Raw genomic sequence first — 17,696 nt, 5'->3', positions numbered from 1 at the left:
GTTGCCCCTGCAGACCCAAGGGAAGAAAAGTCTCAAGAACTGAAAAGGGTGGAGCAATTGAAAGACATTGAGAAAGTTCCAGTGTATTTGTTCAGATGTTAATTGAGCTTCTACCATTTGCCAGGAATGTGTGCCTGGTGTAAGGGCTCAGTCATCTAGAGCAACTATCTCTTCACTCATGGGGTCTCCCATCTATTAGAGAAACCAGATTTTGAGCAAGACCATGGGAAACATACAACTGTTTAACAGTGTTGCCTGGAGCTCACCCTTAGAGTGTCCTGCAGAATCATCTAAGATTTAGAGAGCATTTAAATATCTAGAAGCTATTAAGCAAGGGGTCATATCTGTCAGACAGAAGAACCTGGGTAGCTCAAGAGGACGAACATTTTGGCCATTTCACTAATAACTCTCTCATGTGAACTGTAATGAAGAAGGCTCCTCATATAAACTAATCACTGAGTAGAAGTAATTACTGGCACTTAAGGTTAAAAGATGGACATAACAGCCCTGGCCGGGTGGATCAGTAAAAAGTGTCATCTGGGCTCACAAAGGATGCTGGTTCAGTCCCTGGTCAGGGCACGCACAGGAAGCAATCAGTGAGTACACAACTAACCAGAACAACTAAGTAGAACGAGTTCATGCTTCTCTTTCTTCCTAAAATTAATAAACTTCTTTTAAGTGGATATAAGAATGTTGTGAGTTACAGGCCTGCTTGCCAGATTCCTTGAATGATTTGGTAATTTATATTTCTTTATTAATTAATTAATTTATTTTTAGAAGAAGGGGAAGAGAGAGGGCAGGGAGAGAGAGAAAGAGGAAGAGGAAGCATAACTCATTGTTTCACTTAGTTTGCACCCATTGATTGCTTCTCATACGTGCCCTGACTGGGGCTCGAACCAACAACCTCAAGGTTAAACTGACACCCTTGGGACTGTGCCAGCAACCTTGGCACTCCAGGACATCGCTCTGCCCACTGTGCCACTGGCCAGGGCTGATTTGGTAATTTAAATGCACAACAAGCCTTGAGTATAAAATGAACGTTGAGAAAAACAGTAAGTCAGCCGTCAGATTATTCTATGGAGAACTTATTTGAGGTGTTTTTCTCTCTCCCTCCTTTTAGCTTGTCAAAATTCCCAAAAATGACCCCATCAATGAAGTACATACCTTTAACTTCTATTTGTCAAACGTGGGCAAAGACAACCCTCAGGGCAGCTTTGACTGCATCCAGCAGAGGCTCTCCAGGTAAGCTCATTTCAGCCATACTGAAGGGAAAATAAGTTTTTAAGAGTTTTTAAAATTAAACAATAAAATACATAGTAGTCATTTATAAATGTTTATTCAATTGAATTGCAAAGCTCATTTATCTGTTTGAGAAATATTGAGCACCTACTCTGTGCTAGAAATTTCACTTGTCACTGTGGGATAGTCACAAAAATTTTAACATTCTTACTCTCGAGTAATTTTTTTCCACTCTTTTTTTTAAATTAATTTTAATGGGGTGACAACAAATCAGGGTACATATGTTCAAAGAAGACATCTCCAGGTTATCTTGTCATTCAATTATGTTGCATACCAATCACCCAAAGTCGGATTGTCCTTCATCACCTTCTATCTGGTTTTCTTTGTGCCCCTCACCTCCCCCCTCTCCCTCCCTCTTCTCCCTCCCCCTTCTGTAACCCCTACACTCTTGTCCATGTCTCTGAGTCTCGTTTTTATGTCCCACCTATGTATGGAATCATGCAGTTCTTAGTTTTTTCTGATTTACTTCAAGGCATTTTTGAAGTACAGTTTTTTTACCTATAAAACATGGGTTGTGGATCCCGGTCGGGCGCATGTGGGAGTCTGTCTGACTGTCTCTCCCCGTTTCCAGCTTCAGGGAAAAAACAAAACAAAACAAAAAAAAAAACATGGGTTGTGACTTTTAAAAAGTTTTTATTTGCCACATTTAAATAACTGTCTTTTATAGTACACTCAAGGCTCGTATTAAAGGGTAAAGGAGGGAAACCCTTTATATATTATTTATTCCCTTCTTCCCAGCGCAAGCCTTGTTTTAAGGTAGATTTTTAAAAATCTTTATTCTGCAGCAGATTGGAAACAAGAAATTAACCCCAGTACAGTGGTCATTTCTGATTTTTTTTTTAATGGAGGAAGATAAGAACACATACCCACATCCCAGGGTGCCATGGAAACTGTTATCTACTTAGATCCTCTATATACAATAAACTACTTGTTTCAGTCTTCTGTGCTGTGGTTGTTTCTGATTAAAGAATGGGTCCCTTGAGTAGGGGAGTGTGTTCTGCCTGTGGATCAAGACAAGGCCTTAGAGCCCCCAACCTCCGGGGAGACACTGATATTGGCCCAAAGTGCCCTGGGCCATCCACTTCTATTTCTTTTCTTGGCTGTACTTGAAACTGTATAAGTACTTGCTGAGCATGGAAGAAGGACAAAAGGAAAGTTGTGGTTCAAGTGAGCACAGTAGGCAGAGATATAAAATAAGACACATCACAAAAGCGTTCTGAATTTCTCTTGTTTAAGGTGACTATTTTTTGTATGTTAATTTTGCTTTCTAAAAATTGCGCATCTTCCAGGCTTATGTTATCTATAACAAATTGCATATGTTACAGATTATATAGACTTTTCCGCACTATTTACTATATGATAGCTACTGGCCACATGTGGCTATTTACATATCAATTGATAAAAATGAAATAAAATTAAAAATTCAGTTCTTAACTCAGATTAACCACACATTGCAGGCTCAAAAGCCACATATCTAGTTGCTGTCATCGTGGACAGCACATGCATTATTTTCACCATAGCAAAAAGAACTATGGGATAGTATTGCAATCAATTACAGAATCACCAAGTATAAGGGTCCTTGGTAATTGTGTAGTTCAACCCCATCTTTTCACAAGTGACTTATCCACACAGTTACTTAGCTGGCTGAATGAGAACTAAGTTTTAACTTCCAGTCCAGTGTTCATTACAAACCCCACAGGACACACCAATTTCTAATTGTTGTGCTTTCACCTGGAATGCTTGTCTTTAGAGAATTATTATTTAATTCTCTATAAATAATATATAATTTAGAGAGTGATACAATTTTGACATCAAGCTGATGTCCCATTAGGAATTTTATTAAGGAACTTAATCCCCTTTTCAAAAGCAGTTATATCATCATAGGTAATATGGTTTTTCCCTTCTATTACAAATACCCTGTGTGTTTATTTCTACCTTACTTATTTGGAGAATTTAAAGACACTTAAAAAAGCTATACCTGATGCAGCAAGAGAAAAGAAATTATTATTGTGAGAAAATTGGGATAAATGCAGTAGTATAATTCAAGTATAATTTATAAATATATAGTATGACCCAAGTATAAAAGTATGATTTGAGCCTGACCAGGTGGTGGCGCAGTGGATAGAGCATTGGACTGGGATGCAGAGGACCCAGGTTTGAGACCCCGAGGTCGCCAGCTTGAGCGCGGGCTCATCTGGTTTGAGCAAAAAGCCCACCAGCTTGAACCCAAGGTCGCTGGCTCCAGCAAGGGGCTACTTGGTCTGCTGAAGGCCCACAGTCAAGGCACATATGAGAAAGCAATCAATGAACAACTAAGGTGTTGTAACGCGCAATGAAAAACTAATGATTGATGCTTCTCATCTCTCTTCGTTCCTGTCTGTCTGTCCCTGTCTGTCCCTCTTTCTGACTCACTCTCTGTCTCTGTAAAAAATAAAAATAAATAAATAAATTAAAAAAAAGTATAATTTAAGATGCTTATAAAAAGTATGGGTATAAATGGAAATTTGCCTCTAAAAAGATAAAAGCACTCAAACTTTCAGTTCTCAACCTAGCACACAAACCTTTTCATAATCTGTGACCACCTTTCCTATTTCATTGAAAATTTATTTTTCCAATGGATCCTGTCTTTCATTCAATTGTGCAAACTTTCTAGGCAGGAGCTTTCTTATACCATTTTTCTAGTCTTATCGTGCTGGTGGAGCTCAAACTAAATGTTTGACAAGTAAATGTTTAAAAATTACAAATTAACTAGTCTTATCTTTCTTGTTAAATCTCTTTAAACTGTGTATTTCTCTTTTGTAAAATGGAAGAAATTCCAAAGTCAAAATTACCTTTCAAAAATTCCTTAAATCTACCCCTTCACAGACCTAGTGAAAATATATACATCGTTTGAGGCATACAGCCCTGTATAGTAATGCACACTCAAGTGTGGGAACAGGGAGCTAGGATAGAGAAAGACTATAAGAATGTTCGCCTGACCAGGCGGTGGTGCAGTGGATAGAGCGTTGGACTGGGATGTGGATGGCCCAGGTTCGAGACCCCGAGGTCGCCAGCTTGAGCACGGACTCACCTGGTTTGAGCAAGGCTCACCAGCTTGAGCCCAATGTCGCTGGCTCGAGCAAGGGGTCACTCAGTCTGCTGTAACCCCCTAGTCAAGGCACATGTGAAAAATCAATCAAGGAACAACTAAGGAACCACAACGAAGAATTGATGTTTCTCATCTCTCTTCCTTCCTGTCTATCTGTCCCTCTCTGACTCTCTCTGTCTCTGCCACACACACACAAAACAGAATGTTTATACACATGTCAAAATATTTAAACTTTTAAGGTAAGTCAGTTGAAAAGGGATGAGGAGAGGATTCTAAAGTACTTTCTTTCCTGCAGGGTGTAGCTATTTAGTTTTCATGTAAAGATCTGTTTCTTGATCTTGAATTGTGTCCAGGTGTCCCCAAACTACGGCCACATGCGGCCCCCTGAGGCCATTTATCCGGCCCCCACTGCACTTCTGGGAGGAGTCAGTGCTCTATGTGGCGGCCGTCCAACGGTCCGAGGGACAGTGAACTGGCCCCCTGTGTAAAGAGTTTGGGGACCCCTGGTGTGAACTATAACTCCATCATTATTCGCAACCGGTGCAGCTTATTCTCACTATGTAAATTACTTAGTAAATAAGGGGAGATCTTGAAATTAAAACTTCCTGCCACCAGACCTTTCATACTACTGTCTTTTCTGTACTCTACTACAATCTCCTATTCCTGCTCTTTCTTTACCATCCTGATTCCCCTGAGGGTTAAACCTTTATCTCCCTTCCTCCTTCCTCTCTTTTAACTGGGTTTTCAGCATTCATCCCTGTTCATTAAAAAATAAAATAAAGACAACATCCTTTGCAGTCACTTCTGGGGCCAAAACCTGGCTTTAGTCTCTACCATTCCACTGAAACTGCTCCCCTATGGGGGCCTTGACCTTCTTGCCCTGCATCCAGTGAATGCTTATTGGTTTCTTATTATTCTAGACTTGTTGCCAGCATTTTTGAAGCATTCTATCCCAATGGCTTCCATTACACACTGCTTTTCTGATTTCCTTCTACCCCCTTGGCTGTGACTTTTCTGTCTTCTCCGGTCTTTTAATCTTCTTTTAGCTTATTTTAAATATTAGTATTCTTCACAGTTGGTTCTCTCCTCAAATGAGATGTCTCCTCATTTCTTCAAAATCACCATGTGCAACACCGAACTCATTTCTCTCTTCCAACCCTACCCCAGTGTCAATAAAGGACAGTTCCATGCACCTGGTAACCTGCGCATGATCTATTCTATTCCCCACCTTCTACCGGTTAATAACTGACCAAATCCTATCAATTCTGCCTCTTTGCTATCTCTGGAATCTGTTTACTATTCTGCATTTATCCCACTTTACACCAGTTCAAGCCGTCACTTCTTGCCTGTAATCCTTTATTAGCCCCTTAACTGCTTTCCTGCTTTCACTCTGTGCCCCTTCCTCCCAATCTGTTTTTCATCCCGATTGATCTTTCTACAATGCAAATAAGATATTTTCTCTCTCCTATTTTCAACCTCTATTATTCTTGGGACCAAGTAAAAAATCCATACTATGACCTCCAAAGCCCTGTGTATTGTACTTCTCATGCACTTTCAGCCTCTTCTCTAATTGTTCTTTAGAGCTGTCTTTGGCTTAACTGAAAAACTCTTCCTTGCTCCCCTTGGGCCTGCAGAGGTTGTTTATCCCCCTAAAGCACTTCTGCCCTTCTTCCTCCTATGTAGTCATCCCTCTTGATCACTTGAGCATCACCTCTCGGAAGCCTTTGCCTCTCCCACAAGTCCAGGTGAAGGACTTTCCTTCAGGTTCCTACTCCTGGTATTTGTCTCCTTGTTGTAATTTCCAGTTTGCTCGTCCTTTCACCCATTAGATGGCTCCTTGAACATCTGTCTCAGTCCTTATCACAGCCTGTGTACCTCAGACATTGCCTGTAATGGAGTCTCTGCCCAATAAATACATATTTATGAGATGAATGAACTTTTTTTTTTTTTTACAGAGAGAGAGTCAGAGAGAAGGACAAATAGGGACAGACAGATAGGAAGAAAGATGAGAAGCATCAAGCCCTCATTGCAGCTCCTTAGTTATTCATTGATTGTTTTCTCATATGTGCTTTGACTGGGTGGCTACAGCAGAGCAAGTGATCCCTTGCTCAAGCCAGTGAGTAACCTTGGGCTAAGCCAGCAACCTTGGGCTTCAAGCCAGCGACCTTTGGGCTCAAACCAGTGACCATGGGGTCATGTCTATGATCCCACGCTCAAGCCAGTGAACCCACGCTCAAGTTGGTGAGCCTATGCTCAAGCCGATGACCTCAGGGTTGTGAATCTGCGTCCTCTGCGTCCCAATCTGATGCTCTATCCACTGTGCCACTGCCTGGTCAGGCTGAACTGATTTTTTTAAAAATAGTATTTGTGAGGTTATTAGTAATTTACATAAATTTTTATCGATCCTTATTTCTTAGCATCATAACAAAGCTATTGCAATTAAATTTAGAAAGAGTATCAGAGCTGCAATGATATTTTGATTACCTTTTTACTCCAATCTGTTTTAAGGCCATAGTAATTTATTTTTAAAATATCAGTAGAATTGTTATTATGATCCCCTAATATTAGCATAAGACTTTGAAACAGAGCCATCTTCTGAGCCAGTGTTAATATATATGCATGATTGTTTAAATAAAAGTTTAAAAATATATATATTATTGCCAAAATCTCTTGTCCAGTATTTTCTTCAGTATTTGCTATATGAATGTCATATTATGTAGATTTAACAAAGTGGTAAGTAAAAATTCTGTAAATGTTTAGGATCTTTGGGATAATAAAGTAAGCTTTAATGTTTGGCAGTATTTTAGCTTTAAAATTAATATCTTATTAGAGATAAAAAGAATTGTGGTATGTCTGTTTAACCTAGTCAGTTCTAAACCATGCATATTATGGTCCCACTAAAAGTAAACTTTTAACATTTCTTATATCTATGTTGCTAATTCTTAAAAATAGTGACTGTTAAATGAAAGAACTTTAGTGCCCATCAGGATTCTGGTATTCATTCCAAATGCTGATTGTTTTTCAAAATTTCATGATTTAGTCTCTGAGTGCTCACTTCACCCATTCTTTTAACAATATGGGTGGGTGACATGAAATGAAGAAGAGAAACTCAAATATTTTAAATAGTCTATATTTAAAATTACTAATATTAGTTTTTTTAGGGTTTCAAAGTTATTATTTGGGCTGCTGACCTTGGGGCTTTACAAGTCTTGCTTGTACTTTGCAAAACGAGGGGCATCTCTAATAAAGCCATCATCTTATTTGACAGCTCTGGAGCCTCCCAGCTCGATTGCCTGGGATTTATACAAGATAAAATTACAGTGTGTGCAACAAATGACTCATATCAGGTGACACGAGAAAGAATGACCCAGGCAGAGGAGGAATCCCGCAATCGAAGCACAAAAGTTATCAAACCCGGTGGACCATATGTAGGTTTGTATAGATATCTTTCTTCTTCTCGCTGATTGACTGGAATAATTCAAGATCACTGTAGGTAAATACTGGTAATATTAATTTCATGAAAACACAAAAATTAGTTTTCCTCCTGTTTTGGATAACATGGTGGTCAAAAGTCATTCTCTTCAGAGTGCTGGTTAATTGAAGAACAGATTTAAAGCTTTTATTTCTTTCATAAATCTGAATCCTGTTGTATTGTTATTTTACCATATTGCGATCTGGTCAAGTTATTTTACTTTGTGAGGTTGTAAGAATGATACCATTGTCAATTCTTTGTCATTGGGTGATGTCATTTCAACGGTGGATGGTATGGTGTTTGTTTTGCACTTCTGTAGGGTTATTTTTACAAAGAACTCTCTTAGTAGGATTTATGAATTGATAACCTTATAGTTGCAGGTTTGCTTACATTGTCAGAGGATCTTTGCACAACTGCAAATTTTTATTACAAAATATGAGATGTGCTTATAGCAAGCATTATGGTGATGCCCTTGGTACCTCAACTGTGATATCATTTATGGACCCTCAATTTCATCCATTAATTAAGGACCTGCCTCACTTCCATTATATTTATTATCAGCTCACTCAAGTATTCATCAGGTTGAAGGGAAGAAAGACCAATCAGACCAGAAAGATGAGTCTTCTTTATGAGCAGTAGCCCTGACAATTTTAAGGAGTCCATTCACAGTGACTTAACAGTAATAAAGGCAATTATCAAGAGTAAGAATGAGCTCTTTGAGGCCTTGGTCAGTTTAGTAACACGTCACTGGATAGTAAATGGTGAAAGCATATTAATATGGAAACATAAATGCTTACAAAAAGAGTCTCTGGAAGAACCAGATCCCTTAGTCAATGTCTTTCCATAGTTTGGTAGATTTCTGCTTCTGTATTTTTTCATTGTTGATCCAGCTACAATATATTCAGCTTTGAGAAGCTCCACTAGAGTCTTGAATAAGCATTTCTTTGGAACAAAGCCATTGCTCCTGGGACCTGGTGCTTAGCTTAGATACATTTAGTTTGGTTTAACAACAGTTCATGACTTCCCCAGGTATCTGTGCCTACAGGGCCACGTTCCCTGCCCAGTAAGTTACTAGCAAGGAGATTTTCATCTTCCCTTTCCACTTGAGTGAGGTAGCAACTTCCAACCTGCTTCTTTTTCTCCTTTGTCCTCACAAGCAAGTTAATTAATTTTCTGTGCTAGTAGGCTAAATCTCATTATTTTTAAATGCTAAAAATCTGCGCTTAAATTTAAGTACAAACTATGAATTTGCTATTCCTGTTGCTTTGAAAGTATTTTTTACTCTGTCCAGTACCAGCATTTTAGAAATACTGAGACAAATTGGCATGTTTGTTAGAAGACACAAGCCATCAAAATGTTTTTTTCCTCTCCCACTATAACTAACTGAAAACTCTTATCTTAGTTTATTCCAAAACTTGAAAATTGGCAATGACTACTGTACTCTTCTGTTGAATGAACCTTGAGTGTCCCCTCTGTTTGTGTGTTTTTGTTTGTTTTGATAGGGTCAGGTATAGTTCATTTGCAGCTTACACAACAGGTTTTTTAACACCTAGAATGCCATGGACCATACACTCCCTAATGGCATGGGAATTTTAGAATTTGCAGGGTTTCTTATAGGTTTCAAATAATTTATATACATTTTTGGGAGTGACTCAAGCAAAATTTGAGGTCATCTAAGTTATAATCTGAACCACACTACGTCTCCACCATTGTTAGAAGGGTTGGCCACCCTCTTCGTGCACACATGTGCCCACATTGGAGCCCTGCCATGGTCACTGGGCACTCATTTCGTCTGTACTGTGTCCTCAGCCCCCAGCCGCTCACCATCACAGCATTGTGTTCTCGGCTGCTCTTAAATTTTGTCGTTAACCTCCTCACTCTTTTATTCTCTAGGTCAAATAACCCCAACTCCTTTTAACTTTTCTTAATATGGCCTGTATCCCAACCCTTTAATTATGTTTATTGCTCTCCTCTGTACTGCCTCCAATTCTTCACTTCAAAGTTCAAAACTGGACTGACTACCCTTAAGAAAACTCTCATCAATTCTGAATAGAGGGGAGCAAAATGCTAGTATCCAGATTGGCTTTTCGGTTTTGTTTTTGATTTTGTACCATTCTTTGTTATGGTATGTTTTTATATTTTTCCTTTAACTTTATCATTTATCAGTCCTTTACCATATTTCTTTCCTTCTAGGTAGCTCATTAAATATCTTCCTGCTTTTTTTCAATATTTCAAAACTGTCTGACTCATTCAATTCTTTAAAATGCAACCTGGCCCAGTCCAGATCGTGTGGTTGGTTAGAGCATCGTCCCAATGTGCGGAGGTTGCCAATTCCATTCCTGGTTAGGGCACATACAGGAGCAGATTTGTGTTTCTTTCTCTCCCCCTCCCTCTTTCTCCTCCTCTTCCTCTCTCTCTAAAATCAATCAGCTATCCTTTTATACTAATTTTACCCAGCACTTACTGGGTGCCTGTGATGCACAGGGCAATGGTTGGCATTCTGCGTGTCGGCCACCCTGTGAGGTAGGGTATGACTGCCTCTCCTTTTACATACCAAGTTGTTGGTATCAACAAATAGCGAATGATACGGATTTGGCTTCACCAACAAGTTGTGCTATTTTCTTAAGACATAGGGGATACCTCTGTAATTCATAATTGAATATATCATATAAAATGATACCAAAAGCTCACCTATGCCATCTTAGAAGTACCTGCTGAATAAGGTTTCTTTCAATGGTGTCAGGCTAGATAGAGGACAAATGGGTCCCACTGTGGGGTTATGAGGGCATAATGCCAGGCCAGGCCTTTGACTGTTGATTTAGGGCAGGGGTCCCCAAACTTTTTACACAGGGCCAGTTCACTGTCCCTCAGACCGTTGCAGAGCCGGACTATAAAAAAAAACAACTATGAACAAATCCCTGTGCACACTGCACATATCTTATTTTAAAGTAAAAAAACAAAACAGGAACAAATACAATATTTAAAATAAAGAATAAGTAAATTTAAATCAACAAACTGACCAGTATTTCAATGGGAACTATGCTCCTCTCACTGACCACCAATGAAAGAGGTGCCCCTTCTGGAAGTGCGGCGGGGGCCGGATAAATGGCCTCAGGGGGCTGCATGTGGCCCGCGGGCCGTAGTTTGGGGACTCCTGATTTAGAGAATCAGCCAAGTTTAAGGGAATGAAGACTGCTTTGAGGGGTCACCTGGCCAAGTCATCCAAGAATACGACCTTCTGAAAGCTTCTTGTGGGCTATAAAGAACAAAACCTATTTTGCCTGGAGAAGAGCAGGAGAGCCTTTAACCTAGAAAACATTATTTCTTCAGTAATATTTCCACTTCTAGTCATGGCATTTATATCAGTGATAAGCACTGTTGTGTTATAATTCTTCTGTCTGTGGAAAACAAATCACTAATACCATTGCTTCAGGTTTACTAGTATTTTAAGTCTGCTCACTGACTCATACCTAAATTCTGGAATTTTATTGAATTACAAATTTTTACACATACTAATATTTATTTAGGTATAGAAAATAACCCAACCAATCTAATTTCTCAGATTCTGTTTCTGATTTTCTCGACTTCTGCCACAATCATCCTCATTTCTGATGAGTTAGTGCATATTTGAGTGACCTTTGACAAATCATTTAATATCAGTAAACCTTAATTTTCTCAAATATTAAATAAAAGATATTTGAATTAGATAATACCTACAGCTCTTTGTAGTTCTAATATTTTGTGTCTGTTGTGTATATACATTTTGATTGTAAACTTTTGAAAAGTGATCATAAATGCCAAATGCTGGAGATGGATTCCACTGCAGTGGATTTTGTATTTAACCGTGATAGTCACACCATCATCCAAGTCCTGCCAGTGTTTTTAAAGCCTTGGGTCAGTGTTGCCAGGGCTTCTGGTCAGGTTCCATGGATCAGAAGAGCAACTGCAGAATGTGGCTACAACCCCTGCTCTCTTTCTGATGATTGTTTTAAGACTTACTTTCCAGCCATTAGATGAAAGGATAGATACTTCTACCATCTCATTAAATGAAGAGGCTAGAAGTAGACTCCTTGTTATGAAACAAGTTTACTATAGCCCCAGATTGCCAGCCCTGTTGGACCTACTGCTGCTGTTTATAAAAGGAGCCCAGGGAATTGATTAGCAGTTGGGTCTGGAAAGAGAATTAGGTTCTCCCATAGGCTTTATTAAAAAGGCTTTTCTGAGGCAAATGTAAGAAATAAAAATAAAGCCTTTCTTCTGTCCACTTTGAACCTGATATTTTCCTGCTTTACTTTTTTCTTTTTTTTTCTTTAGCATCTAAACTCTTTACTCCTAGCCCTGATGATTTCTTCGTCTGTGCGCTTTCTAACCTTAACCAAAGGACTCCTTCCTGGTTGAATAGGCACAAACTAATGGGAGTATTTGAGCAAGTAATCTTTGCATAAAACTCAGTGTCCCAGTGTGGCTGGATTGTTCTTTCAGCATTTGAAAGAAATGGATTACCCCACGACTGGCTATTTTTTTATTATTATTATTATTATTATTATTATTATTATTTGTATTTGTATTTGTATTTTTCTGAAGCTAGAAACCGGGAGAGACAGTCAGACAGACGACCGCATGCGCCCGACTGGGATCCACCCGGCACGCCCACCAGGGGGCGATGCTCTGTCCCTCCAGGGCGTCGCTCTGCCGCGACCAGAGCCACTCTAGCACCTAGGGCAGAGGCTAAGGAGCTATCCCCAGCGCCCGGGCCGTCTTTGCTCCAATGGAGCCTCGGCTGCAGGAGGGGAAGAGAGAGACAGAGAGGAAGGAGAGGGGGAGGGGTGGAGAAGCAAATGGGCACTTCTCCTGTGTGCCCTGGCCGGGAATCGAACCTGGGACTTCTACACGCCAGGCCGGCGCTCTACCACTGAGCCAACCGGCCAGGGCCCCCACGACTGGCTATTTAAAAGAAAAGTGAGGTAAATGTGAAGTGAGTCTATTGGGGGTAGGAGATCCATGGACTGACTTATGACAGTCTAGCGTTGCGCCCCAGGTGGCTAACCCTGTTGCATCCCAGACTAGATTCTAATTTCTTATCAAACTCTATACTTACACTCCTTTTAAGGGCAAAGTGAGCCTCCCTTGTTTGTCTGCCCATGTCTACTTCTGGGAGGGTGGGAGTAAATCAGGAGACCTTGGGGCTCTCCTGAGACTGAGGTCAGAGGTGAGTCAGACATCCAGGAGAGGTAGGGCAGCCCATAACACAGTGGTAGTACTGTCACTTTGTGTTTTTATTTGCTTCCTTGCTGGCTTGAATTCATTCTAAATGACTAGTCATGGTGTGTTGAACTTAGCTCCCTCCATAGAGAGTTGGAATGGAGGTACCACAGTAACTTGTTTGGAGAAGAGTAAGTTTAAATAAGTTACACAGGAAAGAGAATATGGAATTTATAGCATTTCCTAAACTTTTGTGACCCTGATCCTTCTCCACACACACAAATTTCTATTAAGAATTCAAGGAATAGTACTGTTTGTTAACACTGTTACAACTGAGAAATAGTGGATTGGAAGGTTTGCATTTGCCATTTTAGAACTTTCAATGTCTTCCAATTCTGGCAGTCTGGCAATGTAGAAATACACTCCATTTTGATCCCAGCTCCTCAGCTGTTTAATTACTCTCTTGCTGTCATTCACTTTGACACTTTGCTAGTCATCAAATTCTGAGTCAAAATCAGCTGAGCGACAAAGCAGACACAGCCCTGCCTGCGTGGAGCTTGCAGCCTAACATGATGCAACAGTAGACATTAGGCATTTGTTCATAAAACCTTTTCCACAAGGAGGTACAAGTAGGTAAACTTGGGTATTGATCATAGAACCCTCCAAATGCTGAGAGAGCACTTAACCATTTGAGCATATCCCACTGCAAGCAGTCTCAGCCTTCTCATCTGTGAAATGAGACCAAAATCTATATCCTCAGGATACTGGAGAGCGAACGTTTGTACAGTTCTCAGCATAGTGCCCTCCTCAACACATAATTGATGCATCATATGAATCAGTTCCCTACTCATCTGACATTGATCTGTCTCTACATTAAGGATAGCTCAGAGAACAGATCTAAATTTATCTCCAAAACTCTAACTGTACCTTAATTTATTTATTTATTTTTTTGACAAAGACACAGAGACAGAGAGAGGGACAGATAGGGACAGACAGACAGGAAGGGAGATGAGAAGCATCAATTCTTCATTGTGGCGCCTTAGTTGTTCATTGATTGCTTTCTCATATGTGCCTTGATGGGGTGGGGGGCTACAGCAGAGCGAGTGATTCCTTGCTCAAGCGATCATCCTTGGGCTCAAGCCAGCAACTTTTGGGCTCAAGCCAACAACCCCGCACTCAAGCCGGATAAGCCTGTGCTCAAACCAGTGACGTCGGGGCTTTGAACCTGGGTCCTCCGCGTCCCAGTTGGACACTCTACCCACTGCACCACCGCTTGGTCAGGCTAATTGTACCTTAATTTAATAGCTTTTCTTATCATTGGGCAATGTCACTTTAATGTTGTGTTTCTTTGTTGTGTAGTATTTGATCTGGTATTTATAATTAGTTATGTCCAGCTAGTAAAGAACTATAAGAGGCAGTGAGACTATTTTACCTGAGGTAGGATGGTGTCGAGCAAACAGCTCCTCTGGCCAGACCTAGGGAGCCTCACATGGACAGAATTATTATTCAGTAAATCTCCTGCCCCTTACACCTGCTATTTTAACTCATGACCATAGCACTTAAGTGACTGCTTTTACTTATCCATTGTTTTAGTTATTAAGTTTGTACCTAATGCTGCTGCTACACATTGCATGTCATTACCAGTGCTTTCCTCTTTAATCAGAGTGCATAGAGTTAGGGGCTTAGTATATACTGAGTTATAAAATTATACCTCTGAAACTATAAAGTGAGAGTCTTATACAGTTTCATTCTAATTTCTTTTAGTTCAACAAGAAGTGGTTACTAGGTGTTGTAAGTAATCACTGCCTGATTGCTTCATACATTCACATAGTATACAGGTCACTTCAGTCCAAAATATTTTCTGGAAGTAGCCACTTGCCAAACACTTGTTTGTGTTAAGTCTAAACAGAAAGTAAATTAATTCTGTGAATGGTATTAGTCTGTGCAGAAATGATGTGAAGTTGGCCTCTTTACCATTTCCATTCCTCTGCCTCACTGTGGAGTCTTGGCTCCGCAGGAGAAATCCTGCTTGTCTGGCCCTCTCATACAGGTTGCTTGGTCAGTTGGTATTATTTGTTTTTGCTTTTTGACTCCTTGAATTTGTTACAGCCTGTAGAAAAGGAATAGTACTCGTGGATGCCCTTGTGGATGTTGACCCCAAATTATGCCTGACTCCCCTCTTTGTAGCATCTTAGTCTGTGAAATAATTGAGGTAATGCCTCAGTTCAGGCAAGAGTGTTTTCTTAGCGAGGCACAGTGGGTTTTTCTCACTATTCCATGTTTCCTATATTTATAATATATCTGCCGAAAAAGTAATATATAAAGTGTTTATTTAAGTTCTGTAAATTTCTATTTAACATCAAATACCTACATCCTTAAAATTTCCAGTTTGTTGCTACAATGTGTGTTGCTAGTTATTATGCATGTGTAGCTAAATGGCCAAAATACTTCTATATCAGTGGTCCCCAAGCCCCAGGCCACGGACCAGTACCAGTCCATGGGCCATTTGGTACCAGTTCACAGAGAAAGAATAAATAACTTACATTATTTTCGTTTTATTTATATTTAAGTCTGAATGATGTTTTATTTTTTTTAAATGACCAGATTCCCTCTGTTACATCCGTCTAAGACTCACTCTTGACGCTTGTCTTGGTCACGTGATACATTGATCTGCCCCACCCTAAAGGCTGGTCCGTGAAAATATTTTCTGACATTAAACTGGTCCGTGGCCCAAAAAGGTTGGGGACCACTGTTCTATATTATGTATTTATTTCAATAAATGGTTCCATCAAAAAATTCCTGATTTGTATTTTAGGCCATTTATTCAGAATGCTTTCTGTTTGCATATCTCTTAAAAGTAAAATCTGAAGGAAAGCAGTGGTCTTTATTCCCTCCAGAAATGAACAGGTACCTAACTCAGGGTTGTGGAAACTTAGATGCTTACCCACAAATGTGTAACAAATGTCATTTCCACTGGACTTTAGGGAAAAGAGTGCAAATTCGAAAAGCACCTCAGGCTGTTTCCGATGCAGTGCCTGAGAGGAAAAGGTCAACCCCCATGAACCCTGCAAACACCATTCGAAAGACACATGGCAGCAGCAGTGTTTCTCAGCGGCCATACAGGGACAGGGTGATTCACTTACTGGCACTGAAGGCCTACAAGAAACCTGAGCTACTGGCTCGACTGCAGAAAGATGGTGTCAATCAAAAAGATAAGAACTCCCTCGGAGCAATTCTGCAACAGGTAAGCACAGGAGGAGAGAGTTCCTTTTACCTACCTTCTTGTTGAGAAGTTCATTTTAGAAGGCTTGTTCTTGTTGTATCTATTAGTATAGATAGAGAAATTTCAGAATCATTTTGATCAATGCCATATGAACTATAACTGCTGAATATTAAGTTAAAGCACCTTGGTTTAAACATTAACCCTTTGAGTAGTACGATTGTTCATGTACGGCCTGGTGCCTCCTGACCATCAGAGTACGATCATACAAAAATTTTTATTTTAAAAATGTGTAAGGCAACATTTAAAAAAGGCAAATGTATGTTCTTCTTGTTTCCATAAGTTGGTTATCAAACATGATTTTAAGTTAATAAAACTGTAACTGGAACTAATTTCATTTTTTGAAAAAAAATTCACTCCCGGAGGTCAGCGAGCATGAAAAAAACTCACTACTCAAAGGGTTAATTAACGCCTGACCAGGCAGTGGCGCAGTGGATAGAGCATCAGACTGGGATGCGGAGGACCCAGGTTCAAGACCCCGAAGTCGCCAGCTTGAGCGCGGGCTCATCTGGTTTGAGCAAAGCTCACCAGCTGGGACCCAAGGTCATTGGCTCAAGCAAGGGGTTACTCGGTCTGCTGAAGGCCCCTGGTCAAGGCACATATGAGAAAGCAATCAATGAACAACTAAGGTGTTGAAACAAAAAACTGATGATTGATGCTTCTCCATCTCTCTCCATTCCTGTCTGCTCATCCCTATCTATCCCTCTCTCTGATTCTCTATCCCTGTAAAAAAAAAACAAAAAAAACTAATGACAATGTGGGTATTTAAAGTTTGAGTCATTATCTTCATTTGAGTTAAATAAATTTTGCCTTGAAATTCCATTTTAAAAAGTGAGAAGCTTTTTATGTTTTGTGACAGAGACAGAGATAGGGAGAGATAGAGATAGACAGACAGGAAGGGAGAAAGATGAGAAGCATCAGTTTTTCATTGCAGCACCTTAGTTGTTCGTTGATTGCTTTCTCATGTGTCTTGACTTGGTGGTGGGGGGGTACAGCAGAGCAAGTGACCCCTTGCTCAAGCCAGCAACAATGGGGTCATGTCTATGAGCCTGCGCTCAAGCCAGTGACCTCGGGGTTTCAAACCTAGGTCATTACATCCCAGTCCGATGTTCTATCCACTGCGCCACCGCCTGGTCAGGTTAAAGTAGCAAGAAGCTTCCATTGTTGGTGTTTTGTTTTGAACCACCTGATCTATTGTCGTAATTCATATTGGTTTATATAGGCCTTATGCAATGTACTATCAGTGTTTGATTGTTATAAACTAGAATATTTTTTCCTATTACATAGTTTAGAATGTGTATTGCCCTGCATACTGTTTGCTGTCTATATTACTCTTCATTTTTCTACTCTTGGTT

General features: G+C 40.0%; 1 protein-coding gene across 1 annotated transcript in view; it reads left to right on the top strand.

The window, feature by feature from the left end:
* The window catches only part of ELL2 (elongation factor for RNA polymerase II 2), a 92,997-nt gene that overhangs the window by 58,597 nt on the left and 16,704 nt on the right, over positions 1–17,696 (top strand). Inside the window, exons 3-5 of the mRNA XM_066381878.1 lie at positions 1,121–1,242; positions 7,656–7,819; positions 16,046–16,305. Coding sequence (XP_066237975.1) covers positions 1,121–1,242; positions 7,656–7,819; positions 16,046–16,305 — 546 coding nt within the window. The remainder of the gene's footprint in view (positions 1–1,120; positions 1,243–7,655; positions 7,820–16,045; positions 16,306–17,696) is intronic.

The sequence above is a fragment of the Saccopteryx leptura genome, chromosome 4 (genome assembly GCF_036850995.1).
Source record: "Saccopteryx leptura isolate mSacLep1 chromosome 4, mSacLep1_pri_phased_curated, whole genome shotgun sequence".
Lineage (NCBI taxonomy): Eukaryota > Metazoa > Chordata > Mammalia > Chiroptera > Emballonuridae > Saccopteryx > Saccopteryx leptura.
Note: the sequence above shows the minus strand (reverse complement) of the source record. Positions and strands in the feature narration are given on the sequence as shown.